Source organism: Meriones unguiculatus, chromosome 4 (genome assembly GCF_030254825.1).
Source record: "Meriones unguiculatus strain TT.TT164.6M chromosome 4, Bangor_MerUng_6.1, whole genome shotgun sequence".
Lineage (NCBI taxonomy): Eukaryota > Metazoa > Chordata > Mammalia > Rodentia > Muridae > Meriones > Meriones unguiculatus.
This window is the reverse complement of record NC_083352.1, coordinates 123,382,122-123,402,871: the sequence shown is the minus strand read 5'-3', so window position 1 is coordinate 123,402,871 and position 20,750 is coordinate 123,382,122. Positions and strand designations below refer to the sequence as shown.

General features: G+C 45.4%; 1 protein-coding gene and 1 non-coding gene across 3 annotated transcripts in view; both read right to left on the bottom strand.

Annotated features, from left to right (window-relative positions):
* The window catches only part of Trpc4ap (transient receptor potential cation channel subfamily C member 4 associated protein), a 67,373-nt gene that overhangs the window by 9,278 nt on the left and 37,345 nt on the right, over window positions 1-20,750 (bottom strand). The window contains exons 6-11 of one of the 2 annotated variants that reach the window (XM_021640506.2): window positions 19,478-19,606; window positions 13,882-14,089; window positions 4,423-4,608; window positions 2,559-2,725; window positions 1,598-1,729; window positions 275-333 (exon numbers count right to left, since the gene is read on the bottom strand). In XM_021640506.2, the coding sequence (XP_021496181.1) occupies window positions 275-333; window positions 1,598-1,729; window positions 2,559-2,725; window positions 4,423-4,608; window positions 13,882-14,089; window positions 19,478-19,606 (881 nt within the window). The remainder of the gene's footprint in view (window positions 1-274; window positions 334-1,597; window positions 1,730-2,558; window positions 2,726-4,422; window positions 4,609-13,881; window positions 14,090-19,477; window positions 19,607-20,750) is intronic. The other variant, XM_021640507.2, reaches the window with a different exon arrangement.
* LOC132653830 (small nucleolar RNA SNORA70) lies at window positions 3,863-3,991 on the bottom strand. Its single transcript, XR_009591673.1, has one exon. It is a non-coding gene; the product is annotated as a small nucleolar RNA SNORA70 (small nucleolar RNA).

Below are 20,750 nucleotides of genomic sequence, written 5' to 3'. Positions count from 1 at the left end.
AGTGGAATATCTCAAAAAATGGGGAGAGGAAGTCAGGGGCTCCCTGAGGCTCAGCTGCCTGTCCCTGGAGAAATGTGTTACTCCATGAGCAATGACGAGCAGCCACTTTTGTCCTTTCAGGTGGCTGTAAAGGTTTAGGAAAAACCTAGATGGAAGGAAGGACAGTCAGACTCTAAGACTGAGGACACTGGGAGGCTGCCACCAGCCTCTACAGACTCCTGAGTCAAGTCAGAGAGGAGAAGGGAGGAGGGACCTGCCAGACACACATACTTACTCATGGTGGTCACTGAAACTCTGGAGAAGTCTCAAAAACTGGATCTTCAAGGTAATGTCCTGGAACACAGAGTAAAGCTACATTAGTCATGGCACTTCTAAATTAAACAAGGCTGGGCTATGTGACATCCCTGTCTTGCTACATTGCTTCTTTTGAGACCCTGTCCTCAAGCACATGGGGGTTTTCCTTTAGTTGAAAAGTCAGACCTTCAAAGCTGACCAGTGTCAAGGTAAACTAATGCAGATCTTTTCTGCTAACAACATCTTAGCATATCAGATTTAAAAAAAAAAAAAAAAAAAATCACAAGTTCCTGTACATGTGAGGCTAGTTTTGAAGCTAGAAAAAGAAACATAGGACTTGGAAAGGTTTGGTCCAGAGAGCCAGGCAAAGGTGTGCAGAAGCTGAGGGAGTGACTGAGGTGAGAGGCCTCATCACAACACAGCTAGGGCTCCTGCACCCTGCAGGGAGCAGAAGAGCCAGTCCGTAAGCCAGACAGCTGGACAAGAAGCCGGGCCTGCCTAGGGCTGGCTGGTGGGAACCTCGCAGGAGAAAGAAGAAATCTGAACCGAGTGGCAGGCCAAGAAATGAAGTATAGAAACTGGCTCTTACAGCATGAGCAAGTGTCCAGGGCAAGGCTGCACAGGTTCCAGAACGGCCACCTCCCAAACATCACAAAATGAAGGCCATGCCACCCGAGGGAGGAACGACCCAAACACAAGCGCTGGCAGCACAGGAGCGTCTCCAAGGGCCAGAAGAAAGGTGACAAGCCACCAAAGAGAAAATACAAAGGAAAACCAGAAGATGCAGTGTGTTTACACACTGAACAAAGACCAAGGGGCTCCTGATAGATGTTTTCTACAAATATAAACTACACTCATTTTAAATTTCTAATTCAAATGGACAGATTGAAAAGCAGTCTGATAAGGCTAAAGATAATGACAAAGTAGGAGGCAGGGCACTAGGAAAGTCCCAGAATGCAGGTTCAAGAAGCCAGGGCACCAGGTCCTGGTAGCACTTCAGGTCTTTCATGCCAGTGGTGTGGGAAGGCACTGCTCTGAGGCCCAGAGGCACATGACCCTCCTAGTCCAAGAAAACAAGCTCAGAGATTCTGTGACTCAGGTTCTCCTGAAAAGGAGGTGGCACAAAACACTTCAGATTCTCAGTTCGATACCATACTAGGTCCTCTGAGATACAGGGGGAGGTGAGTTCTCAGCCTAAAATCTGCTCTCTTCTCCAAGAATGAGATCCTCAGGGTCAGCAGAAACTCTTAGAAAGACTAACTCTAGGCAGCCCCCACCCAGTGTGCTCCAGGCTCTTGCTTACCGGGCTACAGTCACAGTTCTGGTTGTGACCATGCAGCACAAGGGCAGATGCTGAATGCTTCCTCCAAATCAGTTTGTCAAACAAATTATTGAGTCCTGGGATCAACTTGAACTCGGCAATCATCCTGTGGACCTGTGGAGGGTAGGAAGGGAGAAATACTGAGACCAGTGTGTGCACAAGATCAGCACGACCTCTCCTCAATACAGCCATCTTTAGGATGAAGAAAGCAATTGCCTAAAGGGAGTGCTGCCATTTAAAGACAGGCTCCACAGGTCCTCTACCCTGACTACACAGCAAAACATCCTTATAATGTTGTGTGTGTGTGCACATGCTTGTACACACACACACACACACACACACACACACACACACACACACACGCTTGCACGCAAAATTTTGTGCTGGTACTCTCAGAAGCTAGAAAAGGAAATCAAATCCTCTGGAGATGCTGTTCTAGGCTGGCCTGCAACGCACTATGAGGAGTGAGCCATCTGACTTGGCTTAGATGTTTTTAAGAGCTGGAGAGATGACCCAGTTAAAAGCAGGGGTTAAAAGCACTGGCTGCTCCTCCAGAGGACCTGGGTTTGATGGCCTATACCTACACAGCTATTTACAACCTTCTGTAACTCCAGTCCCAGGGATCGTCACCCTCTTCTGGCATGTGAGGGCACAACAAACACAATGTACAGACACACAGTAAGGTAACCCCCCCTTAAGGTAACAAATACACACAGAGGGAGGGAGGGAGGGAGGGGAAGAAAGAAAAGAAGGAAGGAAGGAAGGAAGGAAGGAAGGAAGGAAGGAAGGAAGGAAGGAAGGAAGGAAGGAAGGAAGGGTGGTTTCCTTTGCTGGGCTAGAGAGAGTGCTGCCGAGCGAAGGCCGGTGGAGGAATGCCTGGCACCCCCCAGGTTATGTGGCACGTGCCATCTTCTCCCCCAGCCTGAGGCTGGGGAAGACCCACCTGGTTCCGCTGACGTCCCATGAGCAGCACACAGAGGACATACAACACTTCCAGTTTGTACATGATCTCATGCATAATCTTCATTGACTGGGGCAGCTGGGTCCGCGCTGAGGTTTGCGGCAGCCCATTCTCCTCGGAGGCACCTAGGGGAGGGAACACAGTGGAGGCTGGTATAGCCCCCATGTGATGGGTGAGGAAACCTGCTCTACCCACAAGCCTGCTGTGAAGAGACTGGACCCGACTCAAGCCAGGACACCTCCTCACACCCTCAGGGGCAAAACCAGTTTAGAAACCTAGGGAAAGGCCTCTGCAGCTCCATACTTTCCAATGTCAAGTAAAGCCCTCCAACTCAGCCAACACAGTCACCTCCCGCTCGCACTGCTTGTCACCAATCAGACAGATGTCTGACAGCGAATTGTGGAGCCCACTCTTCAGGACTCCAGGGGCCGAGTGTCTGGTACGGCCACACACTGCTCACAGCATGAAGGCCCCTTTCACAACATCCCTCCCTTTAGGTAATCCCTCCCATTCACTTTACCACTCACTGGACACGAGCCAGTGTAATTTGCCTAGCATGTGTGAGACCCTGTGTTTGGGGCCCAGTAGTGACTAAAAGAGTAATTAATTAAATGGAAAAAAAAGAAAGAAAAGAAAAGAAAAGAAAAGAAAGAAAGAAAGAAAGAAAAAAAGAAAGAAAGAAAGAAAGAAAGAAGAACCCGTGGCTGGAAAATGGCTCAGCAGTTAAGAAAGCTACTCATTGCTCTTTTAGGGGGCCTAAATTTGACTCCCAGAGGTCCAGAGCCCTCTTCCAGCTTCCACGGGCATCCACTTACACTCACACTGACATCAACATGCACATGAATTAAAAAACAAAACAAAACATATCAAGAACACCTATAAATGAATTAAAAAACTCATTTCAAAATACAGAGAGGAATCCAAACAAACATTTCTCCAAACAGGAAAAATGGCCAAACACACATGAAAAGCTGTTCAACAGTGTTGGCCATTAAAAAGTACAAATCAAACCTCCAAAGTAACACTTTATGCTCAAGTCCCTTATTACATAGCTGGTTTGCAACCCCATCCTGCTCTGTGGGTTGGTCTTTCCAGTTTCTTGGTGATGTTTTAGGGAGTTTAATTTACCTATGACTAATCTGCTTGCCGTGCTTCAGAAGCCACTTCTGTGAAAACACCATAAAGTCTAGTCAGGAACTTTCTCTTCCATTTTTTTGTCCTTTGTGTGCTTCCCAAAGGCACCTGCATCCCTGTCAGAAGCCTAACATTGACATCAGAGACATGAGAACTGTCTCCAGGGTCTCTAGAACAACCTGTACAGTAACAGACTACACATATCCCCAAGGAGGCTGCTGCGTGCAGCCCACCACCAGGCCCTACGAGGGAAGGAGCCTGGACCTCTTAACTGACAGCAGAAGGCAGTTAAAAAAAAATATTTATATCTATACTCATAAGATATTAGTCTGTAATTTTCTTTTCTTATGGTTTTTGTATAAGGTAAAACTCATCTCAAGAAAGAGTTAAGAAGTGTCTGCTTTATGGAACAGCTTATGAAGCATCAGTGTGACTTTTTCTTAAATGTTTGGCAGAAATCACCAGTGAAACCATGTGGTATAGGGTTCTTATTTTGAGCAGTTTTTGTATTCTTATTCAATCTATTCATTACACAAATTCAATTTTTTTTATTCCTTCCTTTTATGAGGCAAAGGGGGACTTATTAAGCTGTCAACAGCATCTTGGTGTAGGCCCACCATAAGGAAGACTCTCATTCCTCCACAGAAAGGAGATCATCAACGTCTGCAGGGGGCCCAGAAAACACCTCCCATCAGGCACCTGTACAAAGTACCTTGACTGTGTTCAGACTCCTCGCTGGCCACTCGCATCAGGGCGTCCAGCACCAGTGCGTTGTCCAGCCACGTGTACCACTCCTCCAGTTCCTGAAGGAAGCTGGCTGTGCCCGTTGACTCTGACACCTTTCTAGTGGCCAGTTTGCAAAGCCGCTCCACGAAGCCAGGGATACCAAGAAGGGCGGCTGCGAGGAAAGAGAAGAGACTCACAGAACAGCTCCACAACCTGATGGCTCCTCTGTTCCTTCTGTGGTTGTTTTCTTCTGTTGAGACAGTCTCTGAGGCTAGGCTGGCCTTGAACTTCTGGCCCTTGGCTTCCAAGGATTATGTGCTACCACATCCAGCTAGGAAAGGCTCTACTGTGACGGCAGCTAGAGCTGGCCTTTTAAAACAAAATAGCCAGGGTCTGGACAGCTGACTCAGAGGATCTGACAGTTCGTTCTTTCAGAGAACCTGGGTTCAATTCCCAGAACCACACAGCAGCCCTCAACTCCAGTTCCAGGGGATATGAGACACCCTCTCTGGCCTCCTTGGGTACCAGGTACTCACGTGGTGCACAGGCATACATGCAGGCAAAACACTCATCTACATAAATTAAAAAAAATAAGTATCCAGGAGTGGTGGTGCAAGCTTTTAATCCCAGCACTCTGGAGGAAGAGGCAGGAGAACCTCTGTCAGTTTGAGAGCAGCCTGGCCTACAAAGCAAGTTCCAGCACAGTCAGGACTACTGACTGTCTTGAAAAACAAAAAAATAAACAATAAACAAATAAACAAGCCAAAATAAAATAGCAACAACTTCAGAAATAAGTTAATTTTCAGATGTACAGGGAAACTGACTCTAAGTGGGGATATAAATCAAAATAACTTTATGCTTTTAATGTGTGTATTTGAGTTAAAGGCTCATTTTTGGCAATTTTTTCATTAAGAAGATATCCATTTATATAAACAAAAATATCTGTATTAAAGGGATGGAGAGAGACAGCTCAGTTAGTAAAGTGTGTGACAAACACGAAGATCTGAGCTCCACCCCCAGCACCCATGTAAGCAGTCAGCCCTCAGTGTCAGACTAGCCTAACTGGCAAGCCCCAGGTCTGTCTTAGGGTTTCTATTTCTGGATGAACACCACGACCAAAAGCAACTTGGGAGAAATGGTTTATTTCATCTTAGACTTCCAGGTTAGCAGTCCATGGCAAAGTCAGGAAAGGAATTCAAGAAGGACAGGAGCCTGAAGGCAGGAACTGAAGCGGAGACCATGGAAGAGTGTTGTTCCTGGCTTGCTCAGCATCTTTCTTACACTACCTAGGACGCAGGCCCAGTGGTAGCACCACCCACACTGTTCTGGGCCATTCTCTGTCAACTAGTAATCAAGAAAATGCCCCAACGGACTTGCCTACAGGTAGTACAATAGAGGAATTTTCTCAATTGATGTTCCTCTTCCCATGTGACCAAAGCTGAGAGATTTTTGCCTCAAAAATCAAGGTAGGCAGCCACTCAAGAACAACAGCTGAGGATGATGCCTGGCAACCCCCCCCCCACCTGCATAAAGACATTCAATGATGTTCTTTTTGGAGTGGAACAAATATGGAGAACATTAAATGTCTATCAATGGCAAATCAATCACGTACGCTAAATCCATATAGAAAATAACAGACTCGAAAAATGATGACACACATTTTTATATAGTTCCTCAAAAAAGGAGAAAAATATAAATTGTTACACAGTATTGGGTTAAGCTCACTTTTTGTTGTTGTTCAAAAATTTAAAGAACAGATGCAGGGCTGGGGTATGGTTTGGTATTACTGAGCATGCGTAGGCTGCATTAGACCCTGTGCTTAATCCTTAGTACCAGAACAAACAAGAATGAAAGCAGAGCAGGGCAGTGGCACACTTGTAATCCCAGCACTTGGGAAACAGGGGCAGGTGCATCTCTGTGAGTTGGAGGCCAGCCTGATCTACAAAGCTACACAGAGAAGCCCTGTCTAGAAAAAGCAAGCAAGCAAGCAAGCAAGCAAACAAAAACAAAAACAAACAAACCCATACACCCTAAGTGATTATAACGGCTACGTATGAACAAGATAGTACTTCTCCAAACACTGGGTGTGGTGGAGAGGGAGATGGCTCAGTGGTTAAGAATGTTTGCTGTTCTTCCAGAGAACTCAAGTTCAATTCCCAGCACCTACACCGAAGCCTATAACTCCAGGTCTAGGGAATCTGATACCCTTTTCTGGCTTTTGGGAGGACCCGCACATACATGGCATATAGAACACAACACACATTAAAAAAATAAAATCTTAAACTCCAGGTGTAGAACTTGGAGAAATGAAGCTAGAACTGAGATGAGTCTTTCTCCCTAGTACTTGGAGTGCCAGAAGGTGCTATTCAAGCTGCTGGGAGGGAATTGCCACCAAAATTCTCACTTGACTGTGGAACCTGTATGCCATACTACTGACTAGCCAGCAAAAGCACCGATGGGTGTATAAGGGCCAAGTTAATGGAGGCGTGGCCATTGCTTTCTACCAGAGCGGCGCCTGCTCCACAGAAGGGACCTTATATTTGGTACTGTAAGCCTTGTCAAAACCCAGCAGCCTAGTGGGGGAGGCTACTGCTGCTGTCAGCTTCGGTCAGAGAAGCTCCCTTTCGCAGTATGCACTGGTTAAGTGCAGAAATTCTTATTAGTCAAATGCTGAGAGCAAAAGATGTCCAACTGCTATACCATAAACTGGCATCACTGTTACACCCTTCAGGGCTTAGAGGAAGGGGTAGACAGAATATAAGAGTGAGAGGGAGGAGTGAGGAAATGGACTGCTATTTTATGTATGTCACTGCTGCTCTATCCTTGATCTCACAGAAATTCTGTTTACTAGAACAAGAGCTACTCACACTGGTCTGCAAACACCCTGCCACGGGGCGGAGAAAGGCCCCATTCTCCTTCAGGACTTCTAGGCAGATAACAACAGCAAAAAAGGAGGGGTTCATTAGCTCCTACCCTACCTGAGTATCTAGAGGCAACTAATCGTCACTGAGGAAGAGGCAGTTTCTTAGTGGTATAACCGTTGGCAAGAGACCAAGCTCCTGCAAGTAAACCCACTTCCAGGATGCTATAAAAAACAAAGTGAAGCAAAGCAAAACACCCTAATAAAATGCAAAGTCTCTCTCTCTCTCAGGCATCCAGGCATGTTTGTACACACGCATGCAAGCACACATGCACGCATGTTTATTATCTGCCAGGTGCCCTAGTTACTTAGCTACTCAGGAGAATGAGGCAGAAAAGATCAAATGGGCAAAGGAGTATGAGGCAAACCTGGGCAGCAGAGCACAACTATCTCAAAATAAAAAAGTCATCTTGTAGAATACTGAAATATATGAGCTTTGTCTCAAAATAATCCGAAAGTATTAGGGGTGCAACCCAGTTGAGAGCAAATGTTAAGCATGCATGAGGCTCTAGATTCAACCCCGTCACTAATACCCCAGCTTTTCACCTCAAAAAACAAAGCTGAGGCAAAGCAGGGATTTAATGGAGCAGAGACAAACAGTACAAGCCAGCCTGTGCTGAGAGTCACCGAAACTGGGTGCTAAGGAAACAGGGATTACAGGTGTGTCTATGTTCCCAAATGCGAAGTTTCCTGTAATGGAAGGTTTTAAAGGAAAATTCAAAAGAATACATTAAAGAAAATCACTTTTTAAAGTGTGTGTGTGTGTGTGTGTGTGTGTGTGTGTGTGTGTGTGTACTCCATGCATGCCTGATGCTCACAGATGCTAGAAGGCGGCACTAGATCCCCTGGAACTACAGTGGGTCCTGGGAACTAAATCCAGGTCCTCTGGAAGAGCAGCCAGTGCTCTTCACCACTGAGCCATCTCTCCAGCCCCTGAAGGTAACTTCTTTAAAAATAAAGTATTTCTGATTGCTATTAATAACACAATAGTAACAAAGAGGCTTCCTCCCCCCCTCCTTTTTTTTCTTTTTTTTCAAGACAGGGTTTCTCTGTGTAGCTTTGGCTGTCCTAGACTCACTTCGTATACCAGTGGCTGGCCTTGAACTTACAGAGATCCCTCTGCCTCTGCCTCCCCAAGTGCTAGGATGAAAGGGGTGCAGCACACCTAGCAACAAGCTTTTTAAGAGTATCACAAATTTAATACCCATACAGTTTAGCAAATAATTCTAGCTCCTTTTCATACTCCATAAAAGTGTTTGCGTTCATTTAAAAAATAAAAATAAAAAGAACTAGTTAAAAGTAGATTGAGTTTAGTGGTAGACTGCTCAGCTCAATCTTCAATAACACACACACACACACACCCCAATACAGTGAGGTTCCTCAAAAATGTAAACAGAAACTCACACCCCCCTGGCCCAGCAATCTCATTCTCAGGCACATACCCAGAAGAACTGACAGACTGACAAGCCATGCACATGCACATGTTCACAGCAGCAGCCTGAAGAGCATCTGAAGAGGGGAGCAGCCCAGATGCTCCATGACTGATTAAAGGGCAAACTGTGCTAGACAGATGTCGTGAACATTATCCAGACACACAAAGGAATGAAATACTGACACGCCACAATGCCAGTAACCTCAGAAAACACCGTGGCAACTGAAAGAAACCATGAACAAAAGGTCACACATTAAATGCTCCTGTTGGTATCTGTATTCAAGATAAAGACACAGGGGCAGAAAACATGCTGGAGGTTGGCAGGAGTCTAGAGAAAGGGTAAACCAGGACTAACTGTTTATTGTACACAGCATTTCATTCTGGAGAGGTGAAAACGTCCCGAACTCAGCAAAGGTAATATTGTGCAACTTGTGAATACATTAAATGCCACTCAAGAGTGGTTAGTTTTATGTCATGTGAGTGTGATGGCTGATTTAATGTCAGCTGGCCACAACTGAGAATCACCCGAGGAACCGTCCGGGTTGTCTAACGGCCATGAGAAGGCCGGCGCACTTTCCAGCAGCAGCTGGATTTAGGAGAGCGCAGCAGAAGGAAGATCTTCCCTTCCTCTCCACATCGAGGTGATTTGCCCCATTGCTGCCACCAGGTCCTTCAGAGAGAACTGAACCAGTGTTTCCAGGCTGTTCACTGACAGAGGGCCAGAGGCTCTCCAAGAACCCACCAGGCCTTTGGTTTGAGATTGGGACTGATGAGGTGCCCAGCCTCTCAAGCCGAACAGCTACCAAGTTCTCAGCCTCTCCAGTGAGACACAGCCCTGTGGGACTCTGCTGAGGCACCAGGCTCAAGGCCTGAGCCACTGCCCTGTTCTCAGCCTTTAGACACTAGACGGCTGCTGGTGCTATTTCAACATAAGCCAATTTAACGAAATACATATATTCCTATCTATTCTGTTTCTCCCGGGAACCCTAATACAGTGACCTTTATCTTAATGTCAAACAACTATAGGGAGAAAAAATGTTGTTTGTGTTTGTTTGTTTTGTTTTGAACTTCTCAGCTTGGCTGAGTATCAAGCAATGCAAAAATGGCCTGCCCTGGGGAAGGTGCAAGTACAGCAAGGGACAAGACTATCAATTTTATTGCAGGGCTAATCCACCAAAGCATAAAATTCAAATACCCACACTACTGTATTATTCATGTGTGTTATTATCTGTAAAAACAATGACCTGAGATCAACCAATTTTGTAGCAACAAGATATCAGTTAAATAAATTATGCTTATACCCTGGGATATTATCTACTTAAAAATGACACTGTGTCTAACTCTATATGTACAGGAATGAAATTCTTGGCAAAGTAAACTTAATTCTAAACAGACAGGTGGAACAGAATAGTGCCTACTGTATACTTCCATTTGCACAGATTAGGAAGTCTATTTCTTTCTCTCCTGATGCCATGGGGATGAGCGTGTATGCTATCTCTGGAGGGAGACTGGCAATCAATTATCATAGGAAAGGAACAAAAACACCATTTATATCAGCTGGTCCCTTCATACTGTTTGGAACAATAAAAAATAAAAAACGCTGATTAAAAATTACTTTTAAATTTTTTCTTTTCAAGGCAGGGTCTCATGTATCCCAGACTGGCCTCGAACTCACTGTGCAGCTGAGAATGACCTTGAGCTTCTTGGATCCTCCTGCCTCTATTTCCCAAGTGCTGCCACCAGTCCAGTTTATGCAGTGCTGGGGACCAACCTAAGGCATGCAAGGCAAGCATCCTACCGACCAAGGCCCAGTTCCATCTGGGTGTTACTTAAAAAAAAAAAATCAAATCATACTTGAAAACATCCAACCTAGATTTCTGTTTATCTTTCTTATAGAATATATAGCTTTACTGTTTTTAGAATTTTTTAGTATTATTTTTATTGGTATAATTGTGTATACATGGTGTATGTGTGTGAGAACACTGTGACAGTGAAGGCTAGAGGCTTCAGATTCCTCTGGAGTTGGAGTTACAGGCAGCACACAGCTGCCTGTTATGGGTGCTGGGAACCAAACTTGGGTCTTCTGCAAAAGTTGTATGAGCTCTTAACCACTAAGCTATCTCTCAAGCCTCTAAATTTTTAATAAAAATTACATTTTACTTATTTGGGGTGGTAGCGGCGGCATGTCAGAGCAGACTCGTGCCGGGCAGAGGGTCACCGGCAGTAGTTGGTTCTCTCCTACCATGCGGCTCCCAGGGACTGAACTCTGGTGCCTTTACCTGAGCCACCTTGACAGCTCAGCTTTTCTTCAGGATGGTTCGGAAGAACCATTCTTTTGCATCCCTGTACACTGATCATGCTGCATCTGTGACATGCCTAGAACTCAAGGTCATGGAACCCTAACTTCTTACTCAGATTTCTGAGCTTTTAATCATTTCCTGAAAAGACAGGAAATCTATAGATTCTCTTCAAAAAAAAAAAAAGAAAAAAAAAAAGGCCTATCCAGCAACTTACATATAACCTTAGGGATCGCTCCCGAGGACTCACACAGCCCCTGTAACTCTCACAGCTTGTTAAGCAGCTACCACAACTTGCTGTTTAGTATTAGACTAGGTGAAAACCACAACACCCATGTCAAGATGCAGTGACATCAAGGGGCCAGAGGAAGGTGTCAGATTCCCCAGGACTGGAATTACAGATATCTGTGAGCCATCATGTGGGCGCTGGGAATGAAACCCAGGTCTTCTGAAAGAACAGCCTGTGCTCTTAACAGCTAAGCTGCCTCTCCAGCCCATAGAGTTTATGTTAGCTTGGAGTGTCTGACTAAAGAGAGACATATGTGGGTCTGGGAGAAGGAACAGGAATTATGGTCAGAGGTAGAAGCTGTAAGACTGTACATAAACTCCAGCTGGTGAGATGGCTCCGCACTAAAACCACTCACCACCAAGTCTGACGATCTGGCTTTGATCCCTGAGACCCACATAATGGAAGGAGAAAACCGACTCCTAGTTCTTCTCTGACTTTCACACACATGCTATGGCCCATGTGTATATATTTATATGGGCACATGAACACACACAGAGACAGAGAGACAAGACAAAGAGAGAGATGGAGGGAAAGGAAGAGGGAGAGACAGAGGCAGAGAGAGGGAGAGATAGAGGCAGAGAGAGGGAAAGACAGAGGGAGAGGAAGAGGGAGAGACAGAGGCAGAGAGAGAGAGTGGGAGAGACAGAGGTAGAGAGAGGGAGAGACTGAGGGAGAGGGAGAGAATAAATGTAATTCTGGCTTACAGAACCCTTGTCCCCAATAGACACTGAGTAAGTTCCTGTGCTACAATAGTTAAATTTCATCCTCTCAGCTACAGGCACTGCTTCAAGATTATCTAATAGATTAGCCACACAAAGAAGTCAAGTGAAATAGCTATTTTTTTCAACACCCCAAATCAAAGTGAAGTGGCCATGGAGTTATGAATCAGTCAGAAGGCAGCTAGCCAGATTAGCGTAGTCCTCGAGGGTGATGGATAACTTAAGTTTACATGCACCAGCCAAATGGCTACAAAACAAAGCACTATTTCCAAAGGATTGTGAGGATGCTACCTTGGGATGGCAGTGATTTTCTACATCTTTGTTATTTTAATACTGTGGTGTTTTGTGTATGTGTGTGTGTGTGTGTGCGCGCGCGCGCGCGCGTGCGCAACAGCTTAATTTGTAATACCTAGCTGTGAACCTTCAACAACTAACTTTAAAGATGTAAAAGTGATTAAACTGAATCACCTATATTCTTCCACCCAGCTCAGGGCAGAATCAACATAACAGCTTTGCTGCTACTAAAAAGAGATCCATCAGATAAGTTCAGGCATGGCAGCACAGGCCTAAAATCTCAGCTAGTGGGGTTAGAGAGATGGCTCAGCAGTTATGAACACTGGCTGCTTTTTCCAGAGGACCAGTGTTCAATTCCCAGTTCCCAGCATGGAACTGGAATTTTCACAAACATCTGAAACTCCAGTCCAAAGGGATCTGAAAGACACCCTCTTCTGGTCTCTGCAGGCACCAGGCACACACATGTTACACAGACATACATGTAGGCAAACACTCACACATAAAATAAAATAAAAATAATTTTTAAAAAAATCCCAGCTACTTAGGTAGCTGAACTAGACACCAGCCTAGACTCATAGTGAGTTCAAGGCTACCTTGAGCAAACTTAAAGAGACCTTTTCTCAAAAGGAAGGAGGGATTGCTCATTCATCATATGCTTGTTTAGTATACACAAAGCACTAAGTTCAATCCCCTACGCCACTAAAAAGACAGCTATTGGAGTAGATTAGGATAGTGTGAGTTTTTCTTACTAACTCAAATGCAGCGCTCTCAATCCAGCAGCCTATGAAGCACACTGTAAGAAGTCCCAGCAAAATGCCAACCACTTCCTAGCAGGTGCCACTCGGCAGTTCTCTGTTGCCTTCACTTTCTGTATGTATACGACATGTAAGTACACCAATGTGTGCTCTGGTTCACCTTCCCTGTCTTACAGAACAGTATCCCATCCTTTACCCTCTCACCCCCACCTACCTCCACTGCCAGGGGCTGAACCCGGAGCCTGTGCTAAGCCAGCACCCTCCACTACTGAGCTGCAGTCCTGGCCCTCCATTTCCCTTTTTATAATGGATATATTTCATAGATTTTTTTTTTTCCTAGAGCAGTCTAAAGCAGTATCTCTATCACTTTTCATCATACAAACACTCCATAATTAAGTTGCCTCTCACTGGTGAACATCTGAGCTGTTCCTGGTCTTCTGTTATCACAATGCTGCAATGAAAGAACATGGCACACACCATGTCTAGAAGAAACTTAAAAGGTTAAACCATGTGCAATTGTAATCCTGATTAAACACTGAGCTTTTAAACTTCTGGACCCTTAAAAAACCTGCTTAAGGCTACTGAGCTCTGTCCTGAAACATACAAGCAGACGACACAGCAAACTCACATCCTCCGAGTAGGCCCAGAAGCCCTAACACACTCATTGCCTACAGACACTTGAGTCAGGTGGGTTAAGAAGAGTCTCAGTTACAATCTGGAAATGTGGAGAACTCTTTACCTTGGTTGATTTCAGCTGCAGAAGGCCCCAAACTCAAGCTCTTCTTCTGCTGAGCATTTTTGGCAAGAAGCGTGTGTTTGTCATCATTCCCTGTGTCCATCTCTGAAATGGTGACAGCCAGAATCCGGCAGAAGTTAGCAAGCTGCTGCTGATCGAAATTGGACACTAAGGAACTCAGATTGGGAACTTCATCTAGCCGAATCATTTCCTATAGAAGACACAAAGAAACAATCCCCATGCTCAATTCCTCCAGAAACTGCATTATTCTCCTGCATTCCTCCCAGGTGGGCTCGGCAGGGAGACAACCTGGGTTCAAATCCCAGGTCTGCCGACCTCAGTTAAGTTCTGGAACTCTCCTCTTTCCTTGCTAGTAACAGAATGGGATTCGCTTATCTCAGGGTGGAGGTCACAGTAACCTGTAGGCACAACTGTTCCCACTATTTACCTTTGTTCTGGCAGCACATTTTGCCCTAAAGTCCCATTCAAGTTTAAATCATAAACCACTATTCTCCTATAGATTTTTTTTTGAGATGGGGCTATGCAGCGCAGGCTGCCCTCTAACTATGTGGCTGAGGGTTAGCTTGCGTCCTGACTCTCCAGTGCTGGGATTACAGGCGTGCACCATTCTGCACGGTTTACCTGGGTCCAATCCGGAGCTCTGCACAAGCCACGAAAACTCTTTACTAGCTACTTCCTAGATCAACTTTTAAAAGAAAGAGGACTTTTCCAACAAAGCCAAAGGCCGCTGTAAAGTCCTACAGTTACAGTCCCCTTTCCCTCCCAGAAGGAAGCGTTATTTTGAACTCGTGTTTACTGTTCCCAGGTAGTTTTCAGTCCTCATGAATACTTAACATGGTTGGGCATGTGATGTCAACATACTAGACCTTACTGCAATTCTACACAGACCTCTGAGAAGCAGCTTGAGCTCGATCATTTCTCATGGCTTCACCACATGGTGTTTCCCTCTCCTCTGGCCCTTGGGTGAACTGTACTAACGACAACTGAACGTTGCAGTGAGCAACCCTTTCATTTCTGTACATGCACGCGGTAGAGAATTTCTCTTCCTGACTTTATCAGGCATTTCCAAAGTTTTAAAATTAATGTTTACTCTAACTTTTAACAGATGCTGATTGAAACTGGACATTAAGGAACTGTACGGCATGTAAAGGAATGCTCCTTCTTTCCTGAGCTGGACTTCAGCCTCACCACAGGTTCCTACAGGAGAACTAGGCTCTTAGAGTGCTGCTGCTGGTTGGGGGCCGTGAAAGATCTTAGGAAATTAGGGGATTCTGCTGGAAGGTGGTTCTCCCAGGACTCCTGGGTAACTTGTGGGAGAAAGCTATGAAACCCTGAATTTGGTTCTACCAAATTCTCTGTGGCTCTCTCACACTCCCTGCTGTTAACTGTCATGAGGCAACACAGCCACTGAGGCTGTGCTGTCTGAACGAGGAAGCCCAGAACTGTAAGGCAAATAAACTTCACTTTCTTCCTAAGGAGCCCATGCCAAGGGATTTTTTTTTTTTTTTTTTTTTTTTAAATAACAGAACCTGACTAATGCTTTAACATTTTCTTAAAGGAGCAGCAGCGGCATTCTGGCTGGGAGAGATGGCTCAATGGTTAAGAGCACTGGTTACTCTCCCAGAGAACCCAGATTCAACCACCAGCAGCCACATGGCAGCTCACAACTGTCTGTAACTCCAGCTCCAGGGGATCGAACCCCTTCTTCTGTTCCCTGCAAGCACTGCATGCAGGTGGTATATGGACATATATGCAGGCAAAACATCCATACACATAAAATAAACGTACAAAAATGCTTTTATAGTCTCATGTTTCTCCTTCCCTCAAATCTGTGTGTGCTCCGTGAGCTTTCCTGGTTTTAAACCACCACACAGTCTACCGAGAGCACCTGCTTCCTCTCACCCACCAACCCACTTAACTTCCGCTAGACTGGGCATTTTCCTATCACTGCACAGAAACTTGTCATTACTTGTCCTGCCTCTATTTCCCAGTGAACCTGACACAACTTCAAGAGAGATAGGCCTTCAGAGCCCTAAGGCACAGCACCTAGGAGCAAGGAGCTTCGTAACTGTGCACTAAATAAGCAAATAAGCACGCTGAAGGAGGAGGGTGGGGGTGTGTGAAGGAGGAAGCATTTGGGAGTAGCTGTCTGTCCTCAGTACGCACTGATGTCAGCTATTCTGTTGTCATTAGACACTTTCAGCTCTGGCAATCCCTCAGTCCTCTAACTCAAAGTGTACGACACTCGGCCTCTCCATTATCTAACCCTGTCCAACTCAGGGTGTGGGTCCAAAATCAGGTCCCGCTGCCCCATGCCCACTTTTCATTACTGTTGTTTGTGAGACGGGGTATCCCACTGCAACTTAGGCTGGTTTAAAACCCATGATGCAGCCTAGGGTGGGCTTAGACCTCCAGTAATCCCCCTGCCTCAACCACTCTAGTGCCAGAACAGGTTACACTACACTCGGCTTCACTAATTTTTTTAACTTTAACATTTGATACATCTTATAAACCATGATGAGCTTTATCACTGGGTGCGTCTTCCTTACAGTAGTCCTCTGCCTCTGTCAGGTGCCCACTGCTATGAACTGTTTATTGCTTTAATCATTACAAAGTTTTATTTTTTAATTTTATGAAAATGACATGCAGCCTACAGTGCTCTGCCGCTGACTTTCATCAACTGTCACTTCCCTACTCAGCTGTGCTTTTGCCCGCAGTACTAGTTATATCTAATGCTTTATTATATTCCAGTGTGTGAAAAGACACGGGTCACAGGCTTGCCTTTAAGTTTTCTGCTCTAAAGTAGCGACACTCTAAGTATTCTTACTTGATGCCCAGAGAAAAGCTTTTCTAGAGCAGTAGCTGCTAAGAAAATTCTGAGTGACCAGTGAAACCTGTTTTCCTTCACAACCTAATAGATATGGGGGGTGAGGGGAGCAGGGAAGAGTATCTTCCAAAAACAGCCTCACAGAACACACTTGGGTCTGTTCCCTCAAGCTGAAAGACAGACCTTTTGGGTTTACTCTAGTGTCCTCGTTTCTTTCTTTCTTTAACATGTGTATGTGCACGTGTTCACATGTGTGCAAGTGTGTAGGTGCATGTGATGGCCAAAGGCTGAGCCAGGTGTCTTCTTGGATCTCGATCTATCTTGTTGACTGAAGCATGGAGCTTGCCCAGGATCCCTTGTGTATGCCTTCTAGCAGGCAGGATTACATATGGGCCAGCCTGACCACTTGGTTTTTATGTGGGGATCCAAAATTACACAGCAAGTGCTTTAACCACCAAGCCATCCCCCCAGCCTCCAGTGTTTTCCATTCCTTTAAAACAGTGTTCTAGCCAGGCAGTGGTGTACACACCTTTAATACTAGCACTCGGGGGGCAGGGGCAAGTGGATCTCTGAGTTCAAGGCCAGCCTGGTCTAGAGTGACTTCCAGGACAGCCAGGGCTACACAGAGAAATCCTGTCTTGAAAAAAACAAAACAAAACAAAACCTCCCTTTTCTAATTACATTTTATTTAATTATATGTGTGTGCATATGTAAATAGGTATACATATGTATGTATGAATGTGTGCACATGTGTGTAAATGTATGTGGTATGTGTATATATGTACAGGCGGGTATACATGTGTGCATACTTACATGGTGAGCATGCTTATATGTGTATGTGGGTGTACATGAGTGTTTATATGTTGTGTGTGTATATGCATTGGTGGGTGTGTGCCACAGCACAAAAGGAAGTCAGAGGTCAAGTCACAGTTGTTGGCTCTCTCCTTCCACTATGTTTCCTAGAGCATGAACTCGGGCCGTTGGCTTGAGGTGCCTATACCCGCCAGGCCCTCTGTCAGCTGCATGCTTTCATTTCTGAGAATCATTTCCCTACAAGCATGTGGAGACACAGATCACATTCAGCCCACCCACAGGAAAACACAAAGCTCCACCCTTGGGGCAGTGCTTCTAAGGCGCTGGGCACACGGCATGTACACATTCAAGTACAAGATCAAAAAACAGACAAGTATGTTCTGCTGAAAATACCCGCTCTCTCCTCACACAGTGTAAGATCTGCATTTCCCGACTGTCAGTGAGGCCAAACATCTGTTTATGGCTCACCTACTTCTCCTTTGTGAAATGCCTATCCAGCTCTCTGCTCATTTGTTAACCAGGCGAGCTGTCTTTTTATCCTGATTTATAGGAATTTTTGATGAATTCTGAATATTAATCCTTTCTTTGAATGAGTCACAGGTTCCTTTCCCGCTTTATTGTTGCATGCAACACCACGGCAGCTACAATAGCAGTAGAGCCTATCACCAATCTGGGCAACACAGACAGGAATGAGACGGCCTGAGGAACCAGGGGGGCAAAGTTGGGAAGGGGCCATCACTCCTCCTCCTCCGAGCCTGCCAGGGAGCATGTGGCTCCTGCACCAACAGCCATACTCACACACTGGCGCGAGCACACAATCCTTGGAAAATAACAAAGGCATTTTATCAAAGAGCACAAAGGGACTGTCTGGGGCCTGCGCACATCGGGAGTGTGCTCCCGCAGACAACGGGACATTGTGTGGCTTCTGTCTGGGTGAAAACAGAAGTGAGATCAGCATACGTGGCACAGATCACATTCAGCCCACCCGTGGAGAACCTCCTCGCTACAACAGCAACCCTCAGGAGGCTACGCAGCGATGAGAAGACATCTGCCCACCAGCAATCAACAGGGAGATGTGGCGAGGGCCGAGGAAGTGAACTCCAGGCCCTAGCAGGCATATATCACAATTCTCACACAGTGCATGTGGATGTATTTTTGGAAGTCTATGAATTTCTGATGAAAAAGCTTTAATGTTTTCATCTTTTTGTTGCTGTGTTTTGAGACAAACTATTACTCTTGCCCCATACCCACAAACATAACACTTGCCTACAATGTGCAAGACCCTAAGTACAATCTCTAGTACCATTATTTTAAAAAATGGGCAGTGATGGTGCACACATTTTGTCCCAGCACTCAGGAGGCAGAGGCAGGCGGATTTCTGAGTTTGAGGCCAGCCTGGTCTACAGAGGCGGGCAGATCTCTGAGTTCAAGACCAGCCTGGTCTACTGAGTGAGTTCCAGGACAGCCAGGGCTACAAAAAGAAACCTATCTTGTAAAACAACAATAACAAACACTAGTGAAAAAAGGCTTCACATTAGTTCAAACACAGAAAGCTGGTTTATGAGTAGTCACCAGTGCATACAACAGCAAAAGAAAGGTAAAAAGAACTTGTTCCATTAAAGTTAATGAGGAGCAATTTTATCTTAACAATTATAATCAATATCTAAAATGCCATTAAGTTCACCAAATCAATGTGAAGTTTTGTGTTTCATACTGTTTGACTTCAATTTATATATGTATTTATGTTTCATAGCCAGAAAGACCCACTGGCATAAAAAGTACAACCTAATTTTATATGTGAACCTATCATCTATCTAGAAACAAAGAATTTACCAGGAGGGTATTGAAGAGCTTCTCTGAAAGAGGTCCTGTCCAGTCGTTAACCAGGCTCAACAATGCAGTACCTGAGACGCCCTCCCACAGCAGAGCACAGCTTACCTTTTTAACACCCAGAATGTCTTCGATGAGAGTTGCTGTTTGTAAGAACGTCTTCTTACTCGTCATCAGTGTAAACAGGAAGATCACAAAATCATTCTTTTCTGCCAAACGCTTTGTTACTCCTTCCGTCTGTCACAGGGAGAGAGGAGAAAAGGCAGAATAGCTTGTGACCATAAGCACTATAACAGATGCAGAAAGCAATCCTGTCTTGTAAAACTAGCATGAGCCAAGGTAGGAAGTCATGGGTACTGTGGGGAATGTGTGTAAAAGGACTCCTAGCCCTCAGACCACACAACAGGGAGCCTCCTTTGGAGCTAGGAATGAGAAAAAAAGCAGGAGGCATGGAACAGTTTCGGCTGGCTTCTCATTTCGTCACTGAACATGGTCATCTCAAACATCTGGAAGGATTCAGGGAGAGTGCAGTAAGCACTGCCTGAACAGTGAGCCTCTCACTCAGCCACTGTCCTGGAGTAACCCACAGGGTTCAGGTCTCCTTTGCTATCAACTCACTCTTCTGGCTGACACTCCAACAGGCGCACAGTGCTGTCAGGGACAATCTCGACACCTCAGGTCGGGTCAGACTGACCCTCGCTGTCAACACTAACGCACACGGGAGGGTCCCTACTCCGACCACTCTGCTCTCCCCTCGGAGAGAACACTGCCCAAAGAGTCCCTGTCTGTCAGTGCAGTCCAGAACACAGCAAAGATGAGTGTCTGCTAGCAGAGGCACATAAATCAAGTATGCTTTGCCTACATTACGGGCTATGCCATCAGAAAAATAATGTAGCTATTCTTTTTGCCTTTTGCGGAATAAAAAAGCTTGTCATGAAATGCGTCTACACAAAGCAGCATACAAAAGTCTGAAGTTACTGTAGAAGATTGCTGGTAGTCGTTTAATCTGGTTAACGGAATCACATGACGTAAGCGCTGGTCCTATCTCTAGTTGCCATTTTCTTAAGGGGCAGCAACATGATGGACAAAGGCAGCTGCCACCAGACTCAACGACCTGAATTTGATCCTTGGACCCAAGTGATGGAAGGTGAGACTCACTCCTCAACAAGCTATTCTCCAAGTCCCACACACAAACATATACTCACATAAGTGTGTGTGTGTGTGTGTGTGTAATATGCTGTGTTAGTTATAAATTATTGTCCAAGATGGGAGCAGGCAAGCCTAACACCTCATCAAGATGATGCCTTCCCTGTGAACCGTCCCTAGCCCACTCTACACACACACTCGTTTCCTCCTCTGAAGCCTCAAAGCATCTGGCCTA